Here is a 24,699-nt window from a genome sequence, read left to right on the forward strand (position 1 = left end):
AGCTTCAACTTCAGCTTCAGTCCTTCCAATGAATAGTCAGGGTTGATTTCCTTTAGGATTGACTGGTTTGATCTCCTTGCAGTCCAAGGGACTCCAAGGGTCTTCTCCAACACCACAGTTTGATAGCATTGATTCTTGGGCACTCAGCATTCTTAAAGGCCCAACTCTCACATCCATACATGACTACTGGAAAAACCATAGCTTTGACTAGACGGACTTTTGTTGGCAAAGGTCTCTGTTTTTAATATGCTGTCTAGGTTTGTCATAGCTTTCCTTCCAAGAAGCAGGCATCTTTTAATTTCATGGCTATAGTCACTGTCCACAGTGATTTCTTGAAGCCCAAGAAAATAAGGCCCAGAGGCCTTAGCAGCACTAAATCTACAATTCTGTTGCTAATTTCATAGGCACAAGCAACACCCCCCTGTTCTTCTTTGAACGTGGTGATTTCTAGTGAGATAGGACTGTTAACAGTTCATTCAGTTCAATCGCTCAGTCGTGTCCGACTCTTTGCGACCCCATGAGTCACAGCACGCCAGGCCTCCCTGTCCATCACCAACTCCCGGAGTTCACTCAAACTCGTGTCCATAGAGTCGGTGATGCCATCCAGCCATCTCATTCTCTGTCGTCTCCTTCTCCTCCCACCCCCAATACCTCCCAGCATCAGAGTCTTTTCCAGTGAGTCAACTCGTTGCATGAGGTGGCCAAAGTATTGGAGCTTCAGCTTTAGCATCAGGCCTTCCAATGAACACCCAGGACTGATCTCCTTTATAATGGACTGGTTGGATCTCCTTGCAGTCCAAGGGACTCTCAAGAGTCATCTCCAACACCACAATTCAAAAGCATCAATTCTTCGGCGATCAGCTTTCTTCACAGTCCAACTCTCACATCCATACATGACCACGGAAAAAACCATAGCCTTGAGTAGACGGACCTTTGTTGGCAAAGTAATGTCTCTGCTTTTTAATATGCTATCTAGGTTGGTCATAACTTTCCTTCCAAGGAGTAAGAGTGTTTTAATTTCATGGCCGCAGTCAGCATCTGAAGTGATTTTGGAGCCACTTGTATCTACTGTTCTGCACCATGATTGTCCTGGACAACACTTTGCCTTTCTTCACTTGACCCTCATGGCCATTTGGGCTCTTTCTACTCTGCCTCGTCCCACAGATTCCTGTCTGCAGCCATGAGCAGAACAGGGATCTGGTGCCCAGGATGGGGGCAAGATTCATCCCCACACTCATTCCCCAGGGTGTGCACCATTGACCACCAGGGTCTGCCTGCTGCAGGCTGCTCTGCCAGGAAAGCACTTCCCTCCAGCTGGGTGGGCGGCTGAAGCCAGAAGCCGATGCAGCGGGTGCTGCTGGTAGACCTGTGATGGGGAGATGACAGGAGAATGCCAAAAGCTCAGTGGTTTTCAGGAAGGTGTGGAAGTCACATGTCTGAGGCCCAGCTGGTAACTTGGCACTGACTGTGAGCAGGTCCTGGGGGCTCCCGCTGTGATCTCCTCCACTGGTGTCAGCTGGACCATGGCTTATTTCCCTCGGACCCACAGACAGGTTGCAGAGGTGGCCCTTGAGTCCTTGGCCGTGGCTGTTACTCTCCTGGGGTGCGTGCCCTGCAGCTCAGATCTGGACGTGGCTGCTGCTTCTCCCGTTCAGACCCCTGCCCAGCAATTGACACAAAAAATTACCTGTTTTCTTGCCTGTGAGGCACTAATCATGATCTGAAAGGACCTTATTTCTGTCTGTTTTCTCCCTTTTCTTTTCTCCTTCCCTGGGTCGGCCTCCTATGAGAGCTGAGACGTTCCTGCCCTGGCCTGGTGCTGTGCCTGGCACGGTTGATGCTTGAAGGGCTGCCTTCTCTCCCCCTGGTCAAAGGGCTTCCCTGTTTTTCTCTTTCTTCTATTTATCTCCTTATTTCTTTTCTCCTCTTTTCTTTCCACTTGGTCTTTATTTTCCCTTCTCCATCTTGTTGGCCATAATACAAAACTGTGCAGTTTTAGCAGTATCTGATTTATTGAATATATTTTTATGTTCCTTGGTGGTGATTTAGTCACTTGGTTGTGTCTGACTCTTGCAACCCTGTGGACTGTAGCCCGCCAGGCTCCTCTGTCCATGGAGTTCTCCTGGCAAGAATACTGAATGGGTTGCCATTTCCTTCTCTAGGAGTCTTCCCAACCCAGGGATCAAACCCGCATCTCTTTATGTCTCCTGCATTGCATTACAGGTGGATTCTTTACCACCTGAGCTACCAGGGTTGCCCATAACTTTCCTTACTTAAAATGGATGAGTCAGGCGTTTAAACTTTGTGAAGAAATACATGACATGGTTAGCTGGGTGGAGGTGCTGGAGCAGGGGTAACGGACCGAATGACAATTTGGGCTCTGCTATAACAGCTGTGTGACTCTGGCCACCTTTTAAAGCTTTTCTGGGCCTTGGTTTTCTTCATTTGTGAGATGAGGGGGATGGTTGATCTCTGAAGGTGTTCTGCATTCTGGGAGGGAAATTGCCCTCCATTGGCTTTTTAAAAATTCTTTTCATTCTGAAAAAAACGTGTGTGACACAATTTGCTCTCGTAACTGTTTTAAGTGTGTAGTTAGGTCAGTGGCATTACGTCCACTCACATCGTTGTGCAGCCGTCACCTCTGGCCATTTCCAGAACTTGTAAATCTCATAGAATGGAAACTCTGTCCCCTTTATTTATATTTTTAATGAATGAGTGAATGAATTTATGGCTGCGCTAGGTCGTCTTCGCTGCGCGTGGGCCTTCTCCAGTTGAGGTGAGTGGGGGGCTCTGCATTGCGGTGCACGGGCTTCTCATTGCAGTGGCTTCTCTTGTTGCCAGGCACGGGCTCTAGCACGCGTGGGCTTCAGGAGCAGCAGCTCATGGGCTCCGGAGTGCGGGCTCAGCGGGTGTGGCGCTTGGGCTTGGCTGTCCTGCGGCACTGACGCTCTGTCCCCTTTACATGCTCACTCCCCCTCTGCCCGCCCTGGCCCCCGCCCTCCCGCTGTCTGCTCTGTGAATGTGGTGACTCTGGGAACCTCATCTAAGTGGAATCACGCAGTATTTGTCCTTTTGTGACTGGCCGGTTTCGCTGGCCCTCAGCTGGCTTTCATGACTAATTTACTGAGTAGCCCTTGCAGAAAGGACGGTTCCTGCAGTTTGAAGAAATCTGCATTTTATCTGAGCAGAGGCTCGCTTCCGGAGGGCACATTGTTGCAGGGCCGCTCCTGGGGAGCTCATTGTCACCCTTCCTGCCCAGCCAGACAGAACCCCGAGGGAGGGTCAATGGGGTCAGTGTGGGGCCGCAAGGTTCTAAAGCCCGGGGCAGCCTGACTGACACTGACCTTACACACCTCGGTCACGCAGGGCCGCTCACTGGCCTCTGAAATTGTTGTAAAAGCTTGAAGAGTGCTGCTTTAGAATTCAGGGTATGAGAGTGTTAGGGTAAGCTTGGGATGCCAGTTGGGGGTGACTTTCCTCCTTTCACTACAGCCGGTCAGCCTGCAGGGAATGCTGGGCCTGGCCAGGAACTGAGGCAGTGGTGGTGCTGGCCGCTGGGGGGCTGCTCTAAGCGGGCTCTGACCTCCCTCCCTAGATGCTGAAGTTTCAGACTGTCCAGGGGAGCCTGAGGCTCCTGGCTATCCGCCGGACCTCCACCGCCACCGCTGCCTCTCCCAACGTCCGGCGCCTGGAGTACAAGCCCATCAAGAAGGTCATGGTGGCCAACAGAGGTGAGCACAGTGGGAGCCTGCCCTAGCTCCCTGCCCCTGTTTCTGCGTCTTTTAGGACCCCAGGGTCTAACTTCTTGTCCTGTTACCCTGCCCCCACCCCCCAGGCGAGATCGCCATCCGCGTGTTCCGGGCTTGCACGGAGCTGGGCATCCGCACGGTGGCTGTCTACTCGGAGCAGGACACGGGCCAGATGCACCGACAGAAAGCTGACGAAGCCTACCTCATCGGCCGGGGTCTCGCCCCGGTGCAGGCCTATCTGCACATTCCAGACATCATTAAGGTCGCCAAGGTGAGGGGGCCAGGTGGGGACGGGGGCCTCTTGAGAGCTGGGACTGGGTCCCGTCCCTGCCCCCTCCCTCCCATCTCTGACGCTCACCGGCCGACAGTCCCTGTGAAAGGGTGAGTGAACGCGTGCGTGAGTGGATGAGTGACTGCAGGAATGCTCAAGTGAATGAGTCGGTGAGTGGCTGGTGGAGCCAGTGAGGGGAGGCAGGGGGAGGGCCACAGGGCTGGGGGCTGTGTGAAGGGCTTTGAGGGGCTGCTCCTCCCTTCTGACCACCCCCGCCTGCCCACCAGGAGAACAGTGTGGACGCTGTGCACCCAGGCTATGGGTTCCTGTCGGAGCGGGCCGACTTTGCCCAGGCCTGCCAGGATGCTGGGGTCCGGTTCATTGGGCCAAGCCCCGAGGTGGTCCGGAAGATGGGAGACAAGGTGGAGGCCCGGGCCATCGCCATCGCCGCAGGTGAGGGTGGGGGCTGCCTAGCTCCCGTGAGGGGCCGTTTGGGTGGGGCTGGCAGGCTGTGGCCTGACCTGCCTGTCTGCCAACAGGAGTGCCCGTGGTACCCGGCACGGATGCCCCCATCACTTCCCTGCACGAGGCCCACGAGTTCTCCAACACCTACGGCTTCCCCATTATCTTCAAGGCCGCCTACGGGGGCGGGGGCCGCGGCATGAGGGTCGTGCACAGCTATGAGGTGAGCAGGAGCTGAGGCTGGGTGGCCGCCTGCAGAGGGACCAGGGAGAGGGTGCAGGGGCAAGGCAGGGCTCAGGCCCCACCGTCTCCTGGGCCCCCGCCTGCCCTCCCAGGAGCTGGAGGAGAACTACACCCGGGCCTACTCAGAGGCTCTGGCCGCCTTCGGGAATGGGGCGCTGTTCGTGGAGAAGTTCATTGAGAAGCCGCGCCACATCGAGGTGCAGATCCTGGGTGAGTGGGGCGTTCTGGGGGCGGCAGCACGAAGCAGTGGGGGCCCCTTGTCTTCCTGGGCTTTGGGAAAGCTGCCGGAGCTCTCCCTCTGCGGGACCCTCCCCAGGAAGATGGGCTGCGGGTGCCGGGCTGGTCAGATGTGAGGCCTCAGCTGTGCTGTTTTGAGCCTCCACTGAATCACCCCTGGGGAGCAGCGCTGAGCAGACACGGTGCTCGTCTGGGGATTTGGGGGTGTCTGAATCCCCTGGGGGCTGAGCCCGGTTTACCTGTACCCCAGGGGACCAGTATGGGAACATCCTTCACCTCTATGAGCGGGACTGCTCCATCCAGCGGCGGCACCAGAAAGTCGTGGAGATAGCCCCGGCTGCCCACTTGGACCCCCAGCTGCGCACCCGGCTCACCAGCGACTCCGTCAAGCTTGCAAAGCAGGTGAGGGGCAGGGGCTTCTGGGGACAGAGCTGAGAGCCATGGGTGCTGCGGCCTCCTCCCCACCTGGAGACAAGGAGCCCGCTCCTGGCTCGCTTTGAGCTCCCGCAGACACAGCCTCATACCCGGCGGTCATTGCGGGGGCACCAGGGTGGCTAGCTGCTGCGGGGCGGGGAGGCCCAGGATGACCAACTCCGGGCAGGAGACCGCCGAGGGCTGATGCTGGGCCCTTGGGATCCATGCTGTGTGGTCGCGGAGCGCTGGGCCCAGAGGCCAGGCCTGGAGACTGGAAGTGCTGTGAGGAGGAGGGAGAGAGAGAGCCACTGGCCTTGCCTCAGCGCCCCTCAGCACAGACTGAACTTCTGGCAGCACCAGGGGCTTCCGTCCGGGTTAAGGAATGTTGTTCAGGCGTTTCTTCCTCACTCGTGCCTAACTGTCCCCGGCATCCCGTCTCCTGCACCCCATTCATGGCCCAGGGCCATCACCTCCTGTCTGCACTCTGGGGGGTGCGGAGTGAGTGCCCACGGGCTGGCCAGGCTGGAGCAGGGGCCCCGCTCTCTCTTCTTCTGGTGTCCCCACCCCAGCCCCACTCAGGCCAGTCACCCTGCCCCGGCTTCGGCCTCGCCCTCCCAGAGACCCGAGAGGGCGTATTTTCAGGTCTGCTGCCCGCTCCGCCTGGTGAGTCCCTGGGCCTCTCTCCTCCAGGGCTGAGCCCCCGCAGGCTCCCAGGCAGCCCAGACCACAGACGCTGCTGGGACCTTCCCCAAAGAGAAAGCCAGTGAGGCTCCAGCCATGGCTAATGTGAGGCGTTGATTAGGGTCTGATTACAGTTGAGGTTTTGCTTCCTTTGTAGGAGTTTTTTTGCCTTGATTTTGGTCTTATTTATTGGCTTATGAAGTGTCTCATTCCAGAACAGATTTGTGGGAGTGAAGTCTAGGGTGTGGTTTTGGTGGGACAGGAAGTGAAGCTAGAATGAGGCGTGCGTTTTGAGGTACAGCCTCATCTGTCGATGAGGTCACTCTCAGATGGCGTCTGTTTGGGTAGTAACCAGAGGCGATGGCAGAGTAAAGCAGTGGGGAGCTTTCTGAAGACCCTCTAAGCATCAGGAGGAGCCAGGAGAGGCCAGGGTACGCACGGGTGGGGCCCATGTCCCAAAGCTGAGGAGCCGCTGGGGGCAAGGGCGTCCAGGCCGGGGCCCAGCTGCGGTGGCTGGGCACTCACCGCCTGGGGGCAGGGCTGGCCCTCTGCCTGCTGTCGGTTCTAAATGGAAGCAACCAGTGGATGAACCTGCGCCCCCACTGGGCGCTCACCACAGACCCCTGCTTAATGAGGCCGGCCCACAGGTGGGCTACGAGAACGCGGGCACCGTGGAGTTCCTGGTGGACAAGCACGGCAAGCACTACTTCATCGAGGTCAACTCGCGCCTGCAGGTGGAGCACACGGTCACGGAGGAGATCACGGAGTGAGTGCGGGGTCGCCCCCGGCGGGCGGGGAGTGGGGCAGCCTCGGGGCAGGCGCGGCTGTGCATGGCGGAGTGGCCATGGGAAGGGCGTCTCCCACATCTTGTGTCAAACCCATGTCGGGGTTTCCTAGGGAGCTCACTGTCCACCAATGGAGAACAGTTAGGGATCCGTGAACTTAGTTTTTTGTGAAAAGTATTATACAAGCATTGCATGCCATTGTGAGAGTTCGTACAAAGGAGCAAATAGACACGCCTCAGGCCCCGCCGCTCAGAACCAGGATGCTGGGAGGTTCCCAGCGGGCGGCTGTGTGTGCTGCGCATCCCAAAGGCAGCAGTCAACCCCATTTTTCAGATGACAAAACCGGGGCTCAGAGAGGTTAAGAGAGTTGTCCGAGATGGCATAGCTGGTCCTCTCAAGCCCTGTGCTGTATCTCCTAAGCCCAGGCTAAATCGTTTGGTTTCTTCCCGTCTTTATTTACTTAACTGTGTAAGTAGTTTGACACAATTGAGATGTTTTGTATATGAGTTTTATTCTGCGTTTCAAATGTCATATTTGTCTAAGGCATTCCTATTACTCTTTCTAAGTACTTGGAAGTGGCTGCACACTATTCCATCTTCTGGGTAGTTTATAACTTATCTCCATAGTCCTCTATTTTTAAATAATTAGGTTGTTTAACAACAGCACCTAAAGAGATTTTTAGATCACCTGTACTGATTGGTTCTCCCGCAAGCATTGCGTATAGACATTTCCCCCCAAAACCTGCCCATTTTATAAACAATTAATATGGCCCCTCTTTGTTTCAAAATACGTATGTTGAGCTGTCGAAGTGTTAAGCCCTGGCCTTTGGCCAGTCCATCCCACCATGGGACTTTCCTGACAGTTCCTTCTTCAGCCTCTGAGCCCACCTGAGACTGAGGCCACTGCTGGGGCACCTGCCTTCACCCGGCAGGTGTGAGAGCCCCTAGAGGCCTCCCTGCCTCCAGGTAAAGGCGGAGTTGATCACATGCTCCAGCCTCCCCCTCTGGCCCCGTGAGACTTTCCCCTTCACGATGCTGGAAAGTTTTCGTCAATCTTGAGCCTGCCCTGAGTCAGTTCTGCTAAGGGTTGAGCTCTTTGCCTGCTCCAGAGCAGAGGTTCTTCTGTGTCAGAAAGACACAGACTCGGGTGCAGGTTCCTCCCAGGTCATGAGCCGCGTAGAGCTTAGTTGGGCTGCAGCCTCTCTGACCCTCAGGCTCGTCCTCTGATGGGAATGTTGGCGGCTCTCAGAGCATTACTGTGGAGGTAAAGCTTGGGAAGGGCACAGCCACAGTCCACAGCGTGGATGCGTAGCTATGCACAGTGATCATCGTCGCTACTGAAATACAAAACACTGAGGAAGGTTTGCCAACGTCGTTTCCAGGCTGTCCTTACCACAAGCCTCAGCGACAATAAATTTAAAACCTGGAGTTTTTTAACAGCTGTTCCACTTGAATTTGTTGCTGTCCTTAGGAGCATGGCAGTCAGGGAGGGTGTGCTTAGAAAACCAGGCACGTGTGGAGATTGTACTCTTAAGATCTTCTCTGGGACAGGGTGGGGGGCCTTGTGGACAAGCCTAGTTGCAGCGCAGGTCCTAGGAGGGTGGCACCTGACCACAGCGGTGCCCACAAGTGTGGACCCTTCATTAGCTGCAGCTCCATTCACTGAGCCCTGTTCTCTGGCAAACCGACCCCCACCCCAGCCACCACACACAGAGTAGCACGCACCACTCTGAGAGTGAGGGTCTGGCCTCAGGAGGGTCTGGGGGAGGCAGGGGGACAGGGAGGGTGCAGGGCAGAGTGGGGAGGAGCTGGGGGCAAGCCCAGGGTGCCGCTAACATCTCAGCTGCTCCTCCAGCCGCCGTGTCCTCCTCACGCGGACCCTGCAGGGCTCCCAGCCTGGGCGTGATCAGGAGGAGGCTGGTGAGGGGCAGCAGGCAGGGCTGGGGGCCAGGGATGCCGGCGGCCATCCCCTGCCTCACGGTCCCCCCCCTTCCCATCCCTCCCCCCACCTGCAGTGTGGACCTGGTCCACGCCCAGATCCATGTGGCTGAGGGCCGGAGCCTGCCTGACCTGGGCCTCCGGCAGGAGAACATCCGCATCAATGGCTGCGCCATCCAGTGCCGGGTCACCACCGAGGACCCCGCACGCAGCTTCCAGCCCGACACTGGCCGAATTGAGGTAGGCCGCTTCTGCCAGAGCCTGCTACCCAGCTCCGTCTGCGTGAAGGCGCTTCTCCGGGGGGCACGAGGGAGCCTGTGGGCCCAGCAGTGAAGGGGGCGCCTCACTGGAGCTGACCAGAAGCTGGCTTAGAGTACGCGGGAGTCAGGCGCCATCCAGCACTAAAGGGGAGAGCATTCCTGGGAGAGGCTGCCGTGGAGGCCGGAAAGGCCCCCGGCAGGGACCGGGAGGTCAGCTGGGTGGAGCGAAGTGCGGGATCCCCAGGAACGGAGCACAGGTCCTTGACTCATCTCACAACGACCCAAAGCTTCACTGCCCGCTGAGCGGTCCCGCTGGGTTCAGTCCTGCATTCAGCCTTGGGGAGGAGCCGGGCGCACACGGGATGAGGGCCCTGAGGTCTCAGCGGAGGGGAGGGGCTGGGCCAGGGAATTGTCAGGGATGCACGTGGGAGTCGGGGAGATGGTGGGGGGCAGCGAGGAGACTGAGAGCGGCGTGGGGGGCCAGGGGCCGAGAGGGGGCCTGGTGGGCTCCCCCTGCCCCCACCTCTGGGCCAGCTGCCCGCAGGAGCCCTCAGGCCGGCTGGGGCCCCTGGTCTCTGGCCCTGCCTCACGCCCTGGCTAAGAATACCTCTGGCCCCAAGTCAGCACTCTGTGGCTCTCCTGCTGTCCCCTCTGGCCCAGGCCTCTGGGGAAGTGGACCCGGAGGAGGACAGGAGGGTGATTCTCAGTCACTGAGCCCGAGAGGAGAGGCTGGGGCGGTGGGGCGGGGCGGGGAGCGGTCTGGATTCTGAGAGTCGCAGTTGCTCTGCTTGAGGCAGAGCTGCCGCCAGGACTGTTTCTGGAAGGATCCAGGTCCACAGGTGGGCAGCTCCCCAGGCTGGAGCGCTGTCCAGTGGGCACCCCCATCGCGTTTGCCTTCGGCGGGCAGGGGCAGCCCCGCTCCAGCTCCACCTCCAAGGCCTGGCTCCTCCGAGCCTGGTTTACCACAGAATATTTTTAGCTGACGGTTCCTGCTCACAGCTGAGTGTTCACGCTTAAATATTTTATTAAGTTCCTTTTTATCGAACACAGGCTGTGTCCCTTAGACGCGGAAACGTGGTGTCCCCAGGCCCCCGGCTTGTCTCCCTGGCTGGTGCTGTTCACGAGGCCCCCACCCCGGGCATTCACACCCAAAGCCCCTTCCCCCGCCCTGAGTCTCTACCTCTGGTCCTGGGAGCCCCCGACTGCGCCCCGAGCCGCCTCTCTGACCCTCAGCTCTGCTTCCCTGTCTGGGCCTGTGGGCTCACGTGCATCTCCTTGCATCTGGCCCCAGCTTTTCCCATCGGCTCACTGCTCCTTCCTCTCCCACTTGACAGGGAGGGAAGGCGGGGGACACCGAGGCCCTCCCTGTCACTGGATGGCAAGGACGCCCCCGGCCCGCCTCCCTGCCTGGCTCCGTCCTGCACCTGCAGCGCCCTTGTCACTCGTCTGTGTATTTCCTCCTTCGTCTGTCCCCTCCCTGCAGGCTGGGAGCCCTGCTCGAGCAGGGCCTCTGTTTTAGCTGCTCTGTCCCCAGTGCCTGGCGTGAGGTGGGCACACGTGCCATGGACTGAATGAGTGAGCAAATGAATTTGAAAGGAAGAGGGCTGGTCAAGCAGGCGGCCGGCAGGTCTGGCCCCTCCGGGCCCCGCCAGCTGTGCATCAGCCTTGAGAGCGGGGCCCCGAGCCTGGGGCTGGCGGGGCCCGTGCTCCCTACCCCTTGTCCTGCCCCCTTCCCCTGCCAGCTCCTCTCAGGAAACTGTGACTGTGGCCCTTAGAGCCGATGGGGTGGCCCTCGGTTTGCTGGCAGAAATGAAGCCAGAGTTGGGGTTCACCTGTGTGTGACTCTTGGCGCCCTGCCGGCTCATGCTGGTCCAGCCTGGGGCCACGGGGGTGCCGCGTCTTGACTCCAGCTTCAGACGTGGGCCTGACTGGGCCACCTCTGCCCGCAGGTGTTCCGGAGCGGGGAGGGCATGGGCATCCGCCTGGACAACGCCTCTGCCTTCCAAGGCGCCGTCATCTCCCCCCACTACGATTCCCTGCTGGTCAAGGTCATCGCCCATGGCAAGGACCACCCCACAGCCGCCACCAAGATGAGCAGAGCCCTGGCCGAGTTCCGAGTCCGAGGCGTGAAGGTGAGCCGCTGCAGGCCCGAGGCGCCCCTGGTCCAAGGGTCACCCCTGTCACCCGCGTCCACAGCCAGAGGTGGAGTCACTGCCACGGGCTGTCTTGTGTCCGAGGCCAGTGCCGCCGCATAGCCGTGGGTCTGCCCTGGGCAGATGCCACTTTGGACCTACTGCAGGGCAGGGGGCCACACTGCCCCGCCCATGGTGGGGGGGGCTGCCCCCCGAGTCCCCACACTGCGCACGGCACCCCGCAGCCCCCGCCTTCTCAGCGGCTCCCGCCCTGCTGGGTCCTGGTCTGGGCCACGTGGGCAGCGCTGTCCTCACTCAGCCCTGCTCCATCCCCATCACCTTTTCAAAAAGCAGGTGGGAGGGAGGAGCCCGCGGGGCAGTGGCCGCTCTCAGCCCATGCACGGGGCAGGGCTGTCCCCCAGTGCTGGGGGGCATCTGCGCTTCTGTGAAGAGCCTCAGGGCGCCCGGTCAGGGGCCATTTCCTGCACACGTGGCCGGGACATGGCATGGTGGCAGGCCACGTCCGGGGCTGCTCTGGGCTGGGCGCCTGGTGAGCGGGGGTCCCAGCCACCCCTCCCATCGCCTACCCACCCCTGCGCTCTTATCCTGCTGGTGACCCTGGGCCATAGCACTCTCCACCCGCCCGGCAGGCGAGGGGGCTCCCAGGCTCCCACTGCCGTTGCGCCAGACGGTGGAGGAGGGAGCCCGGGCCACAGGGAGGCGGCAGCAAGCTGGGGCCCAGTGCCCCCCAGTGCATGCCCAGACCGAGCACCAGCCGCGCTGCCCGCCTGCCCTCCACGCTGCCCTGGCACGGCTCATGCTCGCCTGCTCCTCTTGGCTGAAGCCCTTGTTTCACTTTATTTAAACCAGGATCTCTCTTGGGCCACATCCAGGTACGTGTTCTGGGGCTGGGTGGGCAAGTACACATGTGTGTCAACACCACGCATACACGTGTGAGCTCGGCCGGCACATGTGTACACGCGCACCTTACCACACCAGCTCTCACCAGGCTGCCATCAGAGGCACAGCAGGCCTTAGGCAGAAAGGCACACCACCCCTTAGCACAGGTACGGCCCCACAGGCCGGGGTGCCGCGCCCCCTCCACAGTGGGGCCCAGGCACTGGCATGTTCTCAAAGCGCCTGGGTGTACTGGCATCCGCGGAGAACCAGGCGTGCCTAGGCTGTGTAGCAGCTTCCTCCAGCCAACGCTTGGGAGCAGTGGTGGTTTGAAGGCTGGAGGAGGCCGTCTGGGCCACGGGCTGGTGGGTACGGTGGGCCTGAAGGGGGTGGGACAGGGCAGGGTATGCCGCCCTGAGCCTGGTTCCTTGAGGTGGGGACCAGAGCCATGGCCATGGGGGCGTCATGCCCCCTGGTGTTTGCCCCGGGGTGTCCAGCAAGAGCAAAGCTTTGAGGGGCGTCGGGAGCAGCTGAGAGCCAAGACACCACTCGGGGCTTGCACCCCCGACAGGAACCCTCCAGGGGTCCCAGACCGAGAGCAGGGCAGTGCGATTCCAGTCCCTTTGATTTGACATTACAAATCCTGAAGACACCTTGGCCAGTGGGGAAAGACGCTGTCACCAGCAGGATCCCTTTGCCCGGAAGGGCTGGGCCGTCCCCCACCGGCTCCCGCTGCAGCCCTGCATGCTCTGATGCCCGTGCCAGGTAGGCGTCCTGGCCGCACGCTACAGGAAGGGGCGTCCTCTGCATGTAGATGCGGGCACAGAGCAGAGCCGCCTGCTCTCCAGGGCACCCAGGCTGCTGGGGCCACCTCCGCAGGCTGAGAGCCCCAGCCTGACCCCGCTTGTCTGTGCTTCCACAGGCCCCTCAGGGAGCCTGGCAGGACAAAACCAGAGACTAGCACTGAGGTGACCCCAACAGTTTTATTAGAAAGACAAACAAGACTTCCACGTGGCGGCCGCAGCCCCCGCTTGGAGGCCGTGAGCACCTGTCACAGGGACCTGTCCCATTCTGCCCAACTGGAGGCCAGAACCAGGGCAAGGGCCCCTGTTCTGCCTGAGGCACCGAGGGGCGGGCCGGGACGAGCTCTCCGGCAGCGCTGACCCACCAGGCCAGGAGGCCATCCACCCGCACCCTCCGCTCCCCGGGGTGTCTCCCCGCCCTTAGACCACGCTCTCCTCCAGCCGCTCGGCGCTGCCCCCCGCCCCCCGGCAGCCGGCCCCGAGCAGCCCCCCATGCACAGAGTGGCTCCGTCGGGCCCAGGCCCCTCCGAGGCGCCTGGCGTAACCGTAGCACCCACCGGTGTCCCCCAGGTCCAGGGAGCAGCTGCGCTGGGGGCGAGGCGGGGGGCTGCGTGGGGGGTGCGCCTTAGGCGTGGGGCTGGGGCCTCCGTTGGTCTGCGACTGCACGTGACTGAGCTTGAGGGGGAGACGGCCGTTCCCGGCCCCCCGGCCCCGGACCAGCAAGGCCACGGTGAAGACCAGTAAGGCGGCCACCAGCACCCCTCCCACGGCCACAGTCAGAGTCCCGCCCAGCACGTGGGCCTGCAGGGCATGGCACAGGGGCGTGGCTGGCAGCGTGGAGAAGTGGGCACAGCCCAGCAGCCGGGTGGCAGTGAGGTCAGAGGGCCCAGCGGCGGGTGACAGTGCCAGCAGACAGAGGTCGTAGTCGGCACCCGGGACCAGGTGTTTCAGCAGGAAGTGATGGCTGGAGGCCGGGACAATCCTGCAGGCAAGGGCAGGGGATCAGAGCACAGGCCTGGGGTCCGAGCCCCCGTCCCTGCCCTCCCCCTGCCCAGGTCCACAAGGCCTTGATGCTCCCTTCACAAGCCCACCACCCACTTCACCACATGCCCCCAGGTCCCAGCTCTGAAGAGCCCCTTCCCCAGGCCCACAGGAGCCTGTGTGTTCACTTCAGAAGGCAGAGAAAACAGGCACGTGTAGCCCTGAAGATGGTGCAGGGCAGACAGATGTGCCCGTTGACACCCAGGCCCACCCCAGGCTGGCTTCAGAGGCTGCAGAGAATCACACAGCAGAGGCAGAAACAACGTGCCCGTGTGGCTAAGCCCGCAAGCTTAAACACAAAGGCCAGCACCCTGGACTGAGACCTCGCGGGGCACAGCCTCCCGCCTTCCCCTTCCCCTGCAGCCCCCAGACCGCCCCCCCACCCCCTGGCAGCTTGGAAGCTGAGAAGGGGTGCATGGAAGCCCCAGGAGACAGCAGGGGCAGGAGAGGTGGCCAGCCCTCCCTCAAAGAGGCAGAGCCGGCTCATAGGAGGGTGGCTCCCGAGCTGGGGGCCCCGGACTGCAGAGCGCCCCCTCACCGGTAGATGAGGGTCTCATCCTCGCTGCTGTTGTACTGGAGCTGGAACATCCACACAGGGTCCGCTGGCCTCCCCGGCCCCCAGCTCACCAGCCCCGAGGTGGCGGTCACCTCTGTCACCTGCACGGCCGGCTCTGACTCGGGCGTGCCCTCGCCCTCCGCTGCCGTGCGGGCTGAGGCCGCGATGTCCGAGGGCCCCGGGCGGCCCCCCTCGGTGCTGCCATTCCCTCCATGGGGCAGAGCCAGCACCCGCAGTTCGACGCGGGCCGTGGCCTCGCCGGCTGGGTTGGTGGCAATACAGGTGTAGGCCCCCGCGTCCCCGGAGCCCGTCACCCCAATCTCCAGGGTCCCGTTGGGAAAAGCCCGGGCCCGGGAGGAGTTGCCCACCAGCCGGTCATCGGGGCCAACCCAGTGCATGGTGGGCGCAGGGTCGCCGAGGGCCCGGCACCGCAGCGTGGCCCGCTGGCCCTCCAGCACCCAGAGGCGCTGCGTGTGGCGGGCAATGAGGGGTGGCTCACAGGAGAACTCGCCCTCGGGCACCGTCCAGAAGTAGCGGCCGGCCAGACCGGGCGGGGAGGCGCAGGTCTCCAGGTCGTCGGGCCGCGCCAGGCGCCGCAGCCAGAGCAGCTCACAGTTGCAGTGCAGGGGGTTCCCGCTGAAGCTCAGCACCAGCGGCGCAGGTGAGGCCTCGGCATGGCGGCCCCGGGAGAAGAGTGGGTCGGGTGCCAGCGTGGCCAGGCGGTTGGAGGTGAGGTCGAGGCGGGAGAGCTGGCTGAGCTGGGCGAAGGCGCCCGGGGGCAGTGCGTCGATGAGGTTGTGGTCCAGGTTGAGGGTGTGCAGGGCGGGCATGGCACCGATGCCAGCCCAGGGCACCTGCCGCAGGTTGTTGTAGGACAGGTCCAGGTCCTCCAAGCTGCCCAGGAAGTCGTCGAAGGCGCCCGGCGCGATGCGGCCCAGCTGGTTGCCGCTGAGGATGAGGTGCTGCAGGTTGGCGGGGCCCCGCAGGCTGCCCGCACCCAGCTCTGCCAGCCTGTTGCCGTCCAGGTGCAGGGAGCGCAGGCTCTCCAGGTCCCCGAAGGCGCGGGCCCCGATGCGGGTGATGGCGTTGCGGGACAGCGTCAGGTCCACCAGCCCAGTCATGTTGCGGAAGTCCGGCGGTCCCAGGGCCTGGATGAAGTTGTCAGCCAGCCGCAGCTCCACCGTGCGCCGGTCCACGTTGGGTGGCACGAACAGCAGGCCTCGGTGGGCACAGAGGGTGCTGAGCGACTCGGACAGGTTCTGGCAGATGCAGGGCAGTGGGCAGGCGGCCGCTCCACTGGCCAGCAGCAGCAGCAGGAGCGGCGGGGCCATGGCGAGCACCCTGTAGGAAGGGCCACAGCCCAAGCACAGGTGGGGCTGGCACCGCTGCCCACGTGCCCCCATGCTGATCTTGGGGGCGGGGGGCAGCTTTCGGAGCCTGGCCTGGGGGTGGGGTCAGGGTCAAAGGCCCAAGGGGTCCCTCAAAGCTGAGAGCAGGCTGGGGCCTGCAGAGCCAGGCCCCCGGAATAAAGGTCACATTTCCCAAGCAGTGAGGGGGAGCCCAGGCTCTGGGGACAAGGTGAGGCGTGAGCAGGAAGCGGAGGTGGCCGGGAGCGCAGGGAGGGTCCCGGAACTTCCTTCCCCTGGCGTCCCCTGGACGCGCCAGCATCCCTTCGGCGCCATCCCCTCCCCCGCCGGCTAAGGTGCCTCCCCGGGGCCCCCCGCCCCTCCCTGCCGCTCCCCACACTGCCCCCCACGGCCCGCTCACCTGGTGTCCGTAGCTCAGGGGGCGCGGGCCGGCCTCCCCGTGGGCCCGGCCGGCCCCTGCCGACTCCAGGCGGCTCTCCCGCGGGGGTGAGGCCCGGGGCTGACCAGCCGCGCTCCGCGCGCCTTCCGGCCCATGGCGCTCGGGCCCGCGGCCCCGGCTCACTCGCTTCCCGGCACCTTTTCCCGGAGCGATTCGCGGCGGCGGCGGCGGCGGTAGCAGCAGCGACAGGCAGGCGGGTGCGCGCCAACGAGCACGCGCACCGCGGACACGCACGTGGAGAGCGGACGGGGAGGGGCGCGCGGGGATCCACCCGGGCCCAGGCCGGCTCCCGAGGTCACCCGGACACGCGGCTACTGCGGCGCCCACGGGTGGCTCCTGGTCACGCCCGAGGCCCGGGCCGGCGCGGACCCGCCGCGCAGCCCCCCAGCGCTGCCGCAGCGCACTCACCCGGGCACAGGCGCGCGCGCCCCCGGCCACCCTGGCGCCCCGGCATCCTGCACCGCACGGGCGCCTGCTGCCGCTGCGCGAACCGTCACTCTGCAGACAGGCAGACAAAGCGCCAGCTCGCGGGCCCCTTCACCATCTCCCAGAGACGAGAGTCTTTGTCACATGTCGCTGGGCACCCTCCCCAACACACCCACACATGCCCACACTCCCACACGTCCCCGCACCCACCGGCAGCGCCGGGTGCAAACCCGCACTGTTGCTGGGACCCTCGCGTTCACAGACACACGGTGAAGGTCATAACCGTTCTGCATCACCAAGTCACGTGGAGGGTCCCCAACTGGCATGGGCCCTGTGGGGGAGGGGCGGGCTGGGGCGATGCCCCCGGCCGGGCTCCCGCGGGGTGGGGCGGAGAGGGCTCGGCCTGGGGCTGGCGCCGCCCCGCCCCCGCCGCCGGCCCCTCCCTCCCGGTCCCAGGCTCCCCGCCCCGCCGGGCGCGCTCGGGAACCAACCGGTCTCCGCCTCCGCCCCAATTGGTCTGCGCGGCGCGCTTTCCCGGCAGGCCGGCGGTGGCACGCCGTTTGAAGCTGTGCGTCAGGGGTCCTGGCCTGGCCGGCGGCTCCTCCTTCCCGTTCTGTTCCTACCGGGCCATTTCCCTGCAAGAGTGGCCCGGGACGAGTCGACCCGGCTGAGACAGGGCTCCCGCGGTGTGTCGGGGCGGGGTCGAGTTCCCGGTTTTTGCTTCCGAGATCCGGGCTCGGATGGGAGCGCTGAGCGCTCTGAAGCTGAACCCGCATCCTGGTCTTTCGTCTGGGCCCAGCAGGGAAACAAGGGAAGTTACCACCTCCCCCAAGTATTTCCTAGCCCTCAGGCTACTCGGGGAAACGGTGGTGGTGGTTTAGTCGCTAAGTTCTGTGCAGCTCTTGCGACCAAATGGACTGTACCCCGCCAGGCTTCCCTGTCCATGGGATTTCCCAGGCAAGAATACTGGAGTGGGTTGCCATTTCCTTGGATTTCTAATCCTCCCTGGTACAGCCCGTAACCTTGGGCAAGTTCTTTAACCACCGAGATAGTTTTCTTACCCAGGCTAAGGAGTGTTGATTGTTGGTGCTTCATGGGTGAGAGGAGAAGAGAGGAGATGACTTGTCAGGGGCTTAGGCAGCTCGAAGGCATTCTTTTTGTTGCCACTCCTTGGGCCTCCGCGGCTATTGAATTTGTAAAATGAAGGCGCTGGATCCTTGCCCACGTCACCTCTTGCTCAGTGTCATCGGATACCCCCATCAAGAACATTTTCATTCACTCTCAACATACATTTTCATCAACCATGTGTCACTCTGCGGGGAGCTAGGATAGATCGGAAACCAGAGGGGCCTGCCTGCCTGCCTGCATGGAGCTTATTCCCCCCATGGAGGACGGATGGGGTGACATCCTCCAGAAATTACAGAGGAGGAGCAGTCTACCCAAGGGAAAGGCAGGGTGGGACATGGAGTCCCTTAGCATCCTTGCCAGCTCTAGGATGCGCTAGGTTCTTTAGCTGGTTGAACTGGTTTTCTTGTCTCAGATTCCATGCTTTGGCCCAGGTGAATTGTACCCATTTTAGGAGGAGCACGGGCTAGTCTCAGGGACAGACAGGCAGGCTGGTCACGCCCGGCAGGCATAAGGCAATGTTGGCCGGCCGCACTCTGCAGTGGCCGCTGTGGGTGCTGGTGTGGGAGGTGACGGGAGCCCTGGGGACAGGAAGAATCTCTCAGAGCAGCCTCAGGGCCCCGGGCCTGCTGGGCCTGGGCTTACTATCGAAGCGCGACCCACAAGGTTGCCTTCCCTGAAGTGACAGCAAGGCCGTAGCCACCTGGCCACAGGTGCACGCACACTGGAGTCACATCCACTAGACCTTGCAGTCGTGTCCTGGGGCAGCACGGGCTCCCAGGCATCCCCCCCCCCACAACCCCCACTTGGCCTCTAGGTTGGACTCAGCCCTGCCCCGGCTTCATGCTGTCACCCAGCTGTTTAATGAGCAGAACGGGGGGCCCTTGTGCACAGAGCATGTGGGCACCGGTCCCTCAGACGGCACCCCTGCCTCTAAAGCGCTCCTGGCCCTGAGAGGATTGCAGACAAGATGAGGAGGCTGAGCGCAGCTTTCCCTCGGCTGGTACCATGGAGTCCTAGAAAGGGAGCGTCCGGCTCCCCCGTGAGTTCAGGCCTCCAGGAGGAGCTCAGCCAGCTGGTGTGGCAGTGTGAGCACACAGGGCAAGTCTGGAGTGACCAGAGGTGGCCGTGACGGGGAAGCCCGGCAGAAGGCACGGCCTGAGGCCAAGGGGACATGGAGTCCAGAGATGGCTGTGGTGGAGTCATCTGGTGTGCCCAGTGGCACGGGAGTGGGTGGTGAGCGCAGGTTTTGGGAGCCGGGTGGGTGGTGAGGCACGCAGCGGAGGGTAGGGGAGGCCTGGGGGAGAGAGGCTGACTTGGGACTAGATGAGCTTGTGTGAGGAGCACCCGGGAAGAGGCGCCCAGGAGGCACTTCCACGTGGGGTCTGGGGTTGGCGGCCAGGACGGGCCACCCCGGGAGAGAGTGCTGGTGAGGAGGAGAGGCCGGGCGACAGCCCCCTTCCTGCAGGGGTGGGAGGAGGCAGAGGGGAGCAAAAAGTCTTGGAAGCCCAGGGAGAGGACATCCCGGCGGGAGTTGCTGGCAGGAGGAGGGTGGATTTAACCGGAAGGAGGGACCTCAGACTATCATCGTGCCTGCGTGCGGGGGTGGGGTCCCTGGAGGTTGGGGCCCCTTTGAGGAAGTGTAGCGGGGAGGGGCGGTGCTGCAGGAAAGGCACGTCCAGCCCCTCCTGTCCCTGGCCGAGCTGCACGGTGACACCCTCCCACCCGCCTCTGTCCTGCAGACCAACATCCCCTTCCTGCAGAACGTGCTCAACAACCAGCAGTTCCTGGCAGGCACCGTGGACACGCAGTTCATCGACGAGAACCCGGAGCTGTTCCAGCTGCGGCCCGCACAGAACCGGGCCCAGAAGCTGCTGCACTATCTCGGTCCGCCCGAGTCTCCCTTCTCTACCCCCCAGATGCCTTGCTTCTGCCCCCACCCAGAGAGCCGCCTGGCCGCCCTGTCCCATCCTCCGCCTGGCCATGCACCTCCTCCCTTGCTTCACCCCCCACCCCCGACCCCCCGCCCCTGCTCCTGATCTCAGAGGCTGCTTCTCCATCTGTGTGGCCATCACTAGGTCTCCACTGCCTGGACCCAGGAGGCCCTGGCTCTGGAGAGGACAGGGGCCAGCTGGAAGACCCGGGGTCCTGGAGGAGGGCCCCCAGCCCCAGCCACTCTCACTTCTGCCCTCGCCTCAGGCTTGGCCCAGCCTGCCCTGACCCTTGCCCACTCTCTCCCCAGGACACGTCATGGTGAATGGCCCAACCACCCCGATCCCTGTCAAGGCCAGCCCCAGCCCCACGGACCCCATCGTCCCTGTGGTGCCCATAGGTAGGTGAGATCCCTTCTGCCACCTCACAGCAGTGGCATGGAGGCTGCCACCTGCAGGGTGGGTGCTAATGCCCGCTCTGCCCTAGGCCCACCCCCAACGGGCTTCAGAGACATCCTGCTGCGGGAGGGGCCCGAAGGCTTTGCTCGAGCAGTGCGGAACCACGAGGGGCTGCTGCTGATGGACACGACCTTCAGGGACGCCCACCAGTCACTGCTGGCCACGCGCGTACGCACCCACGATCTCAAAAAGATCTCTCCCTACGTTGCCCACAGCTTCAACAAACTCTTCAGCATAGAGAACTGGGGAGGTAGGCTGGAAGAGGGAGGGCGCGTGGGCCCCACAGTGCAGGTGGGTCACTCTCTGGGACAAGCTGGAGATGGGAACCCTGAGGGAACCCGTGAGAACTGAACAAGGCACAGCATTCGCTGGTTTAGCAAAGAGTGACCGATGTCCCTTCTGGCCAGACCTGGTGCTGGACCTGAGGTCACAGAGCTGAGACCCTGGCAGCTCAGGGTGAGAGAGGAGATGCCAGCCTGTTAGCGCGCTGTGGTCCAGAGAAGGGGGGTGAGGGCTGTGAGGGGAGCGCAGAGGGGACACTGTGAGCCCTAGCAGTCCCGAGAGGCCAGCAAAGGAAAGTCTGCAGGGGTCGGGGCCGGGGCGCGAGGGACCCTGAGGAGCAGGGTCGCTGTTAGGACCGGAGGCGCAGGCTGCGGGGCGTGGCGGGGTCCCCGGCACGCGAGGGGCTGACTGGGCCTCGTGGTCCCTGTGCAGGAGCCACCTTTGACGTCGCCATGCGCTTCCTGTACGAGTGCCCCTGGCGGCGGCTGCAGGAGCTCCGGGAGCTCATTCCCAACATCCCGTTCCAGATGCTGCTGCGGGGGGCCAATGCCGTGGGCTACACCAACTACCCCGACAACGTGGTCTTCAAGTGAGCCTGGGCGGGATGCGCCATGCCGCTCCCAGTGTGAGGCCTGCGCACCCCACAGCGGGCCGGAGACCAAGCCTCTCAGTAGCTGTGCCCAGCCAGGGCGGCAAATGAGAGAACTGGGAGGGCTTCCAGGGGAGGCCCTGGGAGGGCAGATGAGCCCCAGCCCACGTGTGCAGAGCTGCGGCTGGAACCCAGGCCTCCGTCTCCTCAGCCTGCCATCCCTTGGGAAAGCAAACAGTCCCCAGCGGTCCTTCTGACTCGGGCAGACGGAGCCGTACTGCACGTGACTGGCACTGGACGGCTCTGCTGCTTGCCGGATGCCGCTGGGGTGACCCTGCCTGGCCCAGGCTGCCCCAGAGAGGCTTTATCCACACCATGGACGTGCCGTGGTGCCCTCACCAGACCCGGCCCTCAGATCTCACTCCCCAGGGGCTGCAAGAGGGCCAGGAGCCAGCAAAGGATGTGCTGAGGGTGTGGGCTGGAGCTAACCCTGAGCACTCCTACCACTCAGGTTCTGTGAGGTGGCAAAGGAGAATGGCATGGACATCTTCCGGGTCTTTGACTCCCTCAACTACCTGCCCAACCTGCTGCTGGGCATGGAGGCGGCGGGCAGTGCCGGTGGTGTGGTGGAGGCCGCCATCTCCTACACGGGTGACGTGTCCGACCCCAGCCGCACCAAGTACTCGCTGCAGTACTACATGGGCTTGGCCGAGGAGCTGGTGCGAGCCGGCACCCATATCCTATGCATCAAGGTGCCTGCTCAGCCCACCCTGGGAGTCTGCTCCTCACCCCCGCCAGGCACACCGCATGCCCACCCCTCACCGTCTCCTCCCCGCTTCCCTCAGGACATGGCCGGGCTACTGAAGCCCATGGCCTGCACCATGCTGGTCAGCTCCCTCCGGGATCGCTTCCCTGACCTCCCGCTGCACATCCACACCCACGACACATCAGGGGCAGGCGTGGCAGCCATGCTGGCCTGTGCCCACGCGGGCGCTGATGTGGTGGACGTGGCGGCTGACTCCATGTCTGGAATGACGTCACAGCCCAGCATGGGGGCCCTGGTGGCCTGTACCCGAGGGACGCCCCTGGACACAGGTAGGCACAGCCGCAGCCCTGCCCATCCTGGCAGTCGGGGTGGCCTCGCTGGGCCGGGCCTTCCGTCACCCACATCTGCGATGGGGCTTGGCCGGGCCTGGGGTCAGCACATTTCCCCCGCCTCTGCCCCCTGCAGGCGTGCCCCTGGAGCGCGTGTTTGACTACAGTGAGTACTGGGAGGGGGCCCGCGGGCTGTACGCGGCCTTTGACTGCACAGCCACCATGAAGTCTGGCAACTCCGACGTGTACGAGAATGAGATCCCAGGGGGCCAGTACACCAACCTGCACTTCCAGGCACACAGCATGGGGCTTGGCTCCAAGTTCAAGGAGGTCAAGAAGGCCTACGTGGAGGCCAACCAGATGCTGGGCGACCTCATCAAGGTGAGCCAGGTGCGCCCACCCTTGCCTCTGGGCCTCTGTAAGGTGCCTGGCACCCTAAACCCAGGGTCCTCTCTCCTCAGGTGACGCCCTCCTCCAAGATTGTGGGGGACCTGGCCCAGTTCATGGTGCAGAACGGGCTGACCCGAGCTGAAGCCGAAGCTCAGGCAGAGGAGCTGTCCTTCCCCCGTTCAGTGGTGGAGTTCCTGCAGGGCTACATTGGCATCCCCCACGGGGGCTTCCCAGAGCCCCTTCGCTCCAAGGTCAGGAAGGCCCGGCGCCAGGGGTGGGGGAGGCGCAAGGGCATCTGGGAAGCAGGCCTGACCCTCCGCTCTGCATCGCAGGTGTTGAAAGACCTGCCGAGGGTGGAGGGCCGGCCAGGTGCCTCCCTCCCACCGCTGGACCTGCAGGCGCTGGAGAAGGAGCTGACGGAACGGCACGGGGAGGAGGTGACCCCGGAGGACGTGCTGTCCGCTGCCATGTACCCCGACGTCTTTGCCCACTTCAAGGACTTCACTGCCACCTTCGGCCCCCTGGACAGCCTCAATACTCGCCTCTTCCTGCAGGGACCCAAGATTGCAGAGGAGTTTGAGGTCAGTGGCTCTGGCACCCACCTGCGCTGCATGGCAGCCACCCCCAGGGACCCCAGCACTTCCAGGGTGCCAGGGCTCTGGTGTGCCTGTCCCCCAGCCTCGTGAGCTTGGGGGTTCACACAGTACCGTTAAGAGACCCAGGAGCTAGGTCTTTACACGTGTGGAGCTGAGACCCGGGGAGCGGGGGTGGCCTGCCTGGGACCGGGTCAGGGGCTGCTCTCCCCGCCTGCCCCTCGCCCTGCCCGGCTCTGAGCCTCCCGGCGGCCTCCCTGCAGGTGGAGTTGGAGCGAGGCAAGACGCTGCACATCAAAGCCTTGGCCATAAGTGACCTAAACCGGGCGGGCCAGAGGCAGGTCTTCTTCGAGCTCAACGGACAGCTGCGGTCCATCCTGGTCAAGGACACCCAGGCCATGAAGGTACAGCTGCCCCGGGCCAGCCGGGCAGTGGGGACGGGCAGGGCTGGAGCCTCACATGCTGTCCACCCTGCCTGCAGGAGATGCACTTCCACCCCAAGGCCCTGAAGGATGTCAAGGGCCAGATTGGGGCACCCATGCCCGGGAAGGTGATAGACATCAAGGTGGCAGCAGGGGCCAAGGTGACCAAGGGCCAACCCCTGTGTGTGCTCAGCGCCATGAAGATGGAGACTGTAGTGACCTCGCCCATGGAGGGCACTGTCCGCAAGGTTCATGTGACTACAGATATGACGCTGGAGGGCGACGACCTCATCCTGGAGATCGAGTGACCACGCCCAAGACCGGCAGCCTGACCATCCCCGCCCCTGCCTTCAGGACACTGCGCTGCCAGGGCAGGCCCAGGCCGGCCAGTGCCCGAGGTCAGGAAGGCCTGGCCCTGGAGCTCTTGTCCGCAGCTCTTCACGGCAGGAGAGACTGCCTGTGGCGGTCCCTTCCCGTCTCCCACCATCTGTCCTTCCCCTGCGGTGGACAGTCGCTCCTGTACTCATCTCTTGCCAAATACGGCTCCTCTCCCTGCTGGAGACTGCAGGCAGGCGTGCAGGCGGGCCTGGGGCCCATGGGAGCAGACAGAGGGGTGCTACCTCCTGCAGGGGAGACCTGAGGCCCAGGTCTCAGAACTTTGCTCAATAAAACTGGCTTCCCCTGCCCTCTACTCTGAGTCCCAGTGCCACTCGGCACAGGCGGCAGGTCTGCCCCTGGGCGGGGTTGGGGGGGCTGTCCCCTCCTCCTAGGAAGGCACTGAGCTGGACGACAGTTGCTAGGTCGTGTCTGACTCTGACCCCACAGACCGTAGCCCACCAGGCCCCTCTGTCCATGGGATTCTCCAGGCAAGAATGCTGGGGTGGGTTGCCATTCTCCTCAAGGGGATCTTCCCGACCCAGGGGTCGAGCCCTGGTCTCGACTGAATCAGGCCTCCTTCGTTGCAGGCAGACTCTTCGGTGTCTGTTGAATACACACCCCAAGGAGGGCTAGCTAGTCACCAAGAGCCTGGCCTGGGGAGGGCTTGTTAACTCAAGAAGTCAACTGTTGCCTATTTTATAGAAGCAGAAATGGAGTCACAGGCAGGTTAAATAA

At 62.9% G+C, this 24,699-nt stretch overlaps 3 protein-coding genes across 11 annotated transcripts in view; 2 read left to right on the forward strand and 1 right to left on the reverse strand.

Moving 5' to 3' along the window:
* PC (pyruvate carboxylase) overlaps positions 1 to 24,292 on the forward strand; it is a 107,022-nt gene extending 82,730 nt beyond the window's left edge. For all 9 annotated transcript variants that reach the window (XM_055415423.2, XM_055415424.2, XM_055415428.2 and 6 more), the window contains 20 exons: positions 3,596 to 3,731; positions 3,836 to 4,020; positions 4,308 to 4,473; positions 4,560 to 4,705; positions 4,818 to 4,935; positions 5,213 to 5,364; positions 6,705 to 6,823; positions 8,857 to 9,019; positions 10,989 to 11,171; positions 19,568 to 19,712; positions 20,068 to 20,157; positions 20,244 to 20,465; positions 20,930 to 21,086; positions 21,598 to 21,838; positions 21,932 to 22,181; positions 22,318 to 22,562; positions 22,643 to 22,822; positions 22,904 to 23,152; positions 23,428 to 23,568; positions 23,646 to 24,292. In XM_055415423.2, the coding sequence (XP_055271398.2) occupies positions 3,596 to 3,731; positions 3,836 to 4,020; positions 4,308 to 4,473; positions 4,560 to 4,705; positions 4,818 to 4,935; positions 5,213 to 5,364; positions 6,705 to 6,823; positions 8,857 to 9,019; positions 10,989 to 11,171; positions 19,568 to 19,712; positions 20,068 to 20,157; positions 20,244 to 20,465; positions 20,930 to 21,086; positions 21,598 to 21,838; positions 21,932 to 22,181; positions 22,318 to 22,562; positions 22,643 to 22,822; positions 22,904 to 23,152; positions 23,428 to 23,568; positions 23,646 to 23,894 (3,537 nt within the window). In that variant the 3' untranslated portion in view covers positions 23,895 to 24,292. The remainder of the gene's footprint in view (positions 1 to 3,595; positions 3,732 to 3,835; positions 4,021 to 4,307; positions 4,474 to 4,559; positions 4,706 to 4,817; positions 4,936 to 5,212; positions 5,365 to 6,704; positions 6,824 to 8,856; positions 9,020 to 10,988; positions 11,172 to 19,567; positions 19,713 to 20,067; positions 20,158 to 20,243; positions 20,466 to 20,929; positions 21,087 to 21,597; positions 21,839 to 21,931; positions 22,182 to 22,317; positions 22,563 to 22,642; positions 22,823 to 22,903; positions 23,153 to 23,427; positions 23,569 to 23,645) is intronic.
* Positions 13,047 to 16,375, reverse strand: LRFN4 (leucine rich repeat and fibronectin type III domain containing 4). Its single transcript, XM_055415432.2, has 3 exons — positions 16,236 to 16,375; positions 14,451 to 15,809; positions 13,047 to 13,853 (listed from the first exon to the last, which is right to left on the reverse strand). Exons 2-3 carry the CDS (start codon positions 15,797 to 15,799, stop codon positions 13,292 to 13,294), a joined length of 1,911 nt encoding a protein of 636 aa, XP_055271407.2. The 5' UTR covers positions 15,800 to 15,809; positions 16,236 to 16,375; the 3' UTR covers positions 13,047 to 13,291.
* LOC148773847 (uncharacterized) lies at positions 15,870 to 19,569 on the forward strand. The gene is made up of 2 exons (XM_088832016.1): positions 15,870 to 15,921; positions 16,062 to 19,569. Exons 1-2 carry the CDS (start codon positions 15,870 to 15,872, stop codon positions 17,369 to 17,371), a joined length of 1,362 nt encoding a protein of 453 aa, XP_088688142.1. The 3' UTR covers positions 17,372 to 19,569.
* Positions 24,293 to 24,699: the final 407 nt, after the last annotated feature.

Source organism: Moschus berezovskii, chromosome 25 (assembly GCF_049115385.1).
Source record: "Moschus berezovskii isolate FMDL1 chromosome 25, NW_MosBer_1.0, whole genome shotgun sequence".
NCBI classification, from domain to species: Eukaryota; Metazoa; Chordata; class Mammalia; order Artiodactyla; family Moschidae; genus Moschus; species Moschus berezovskii.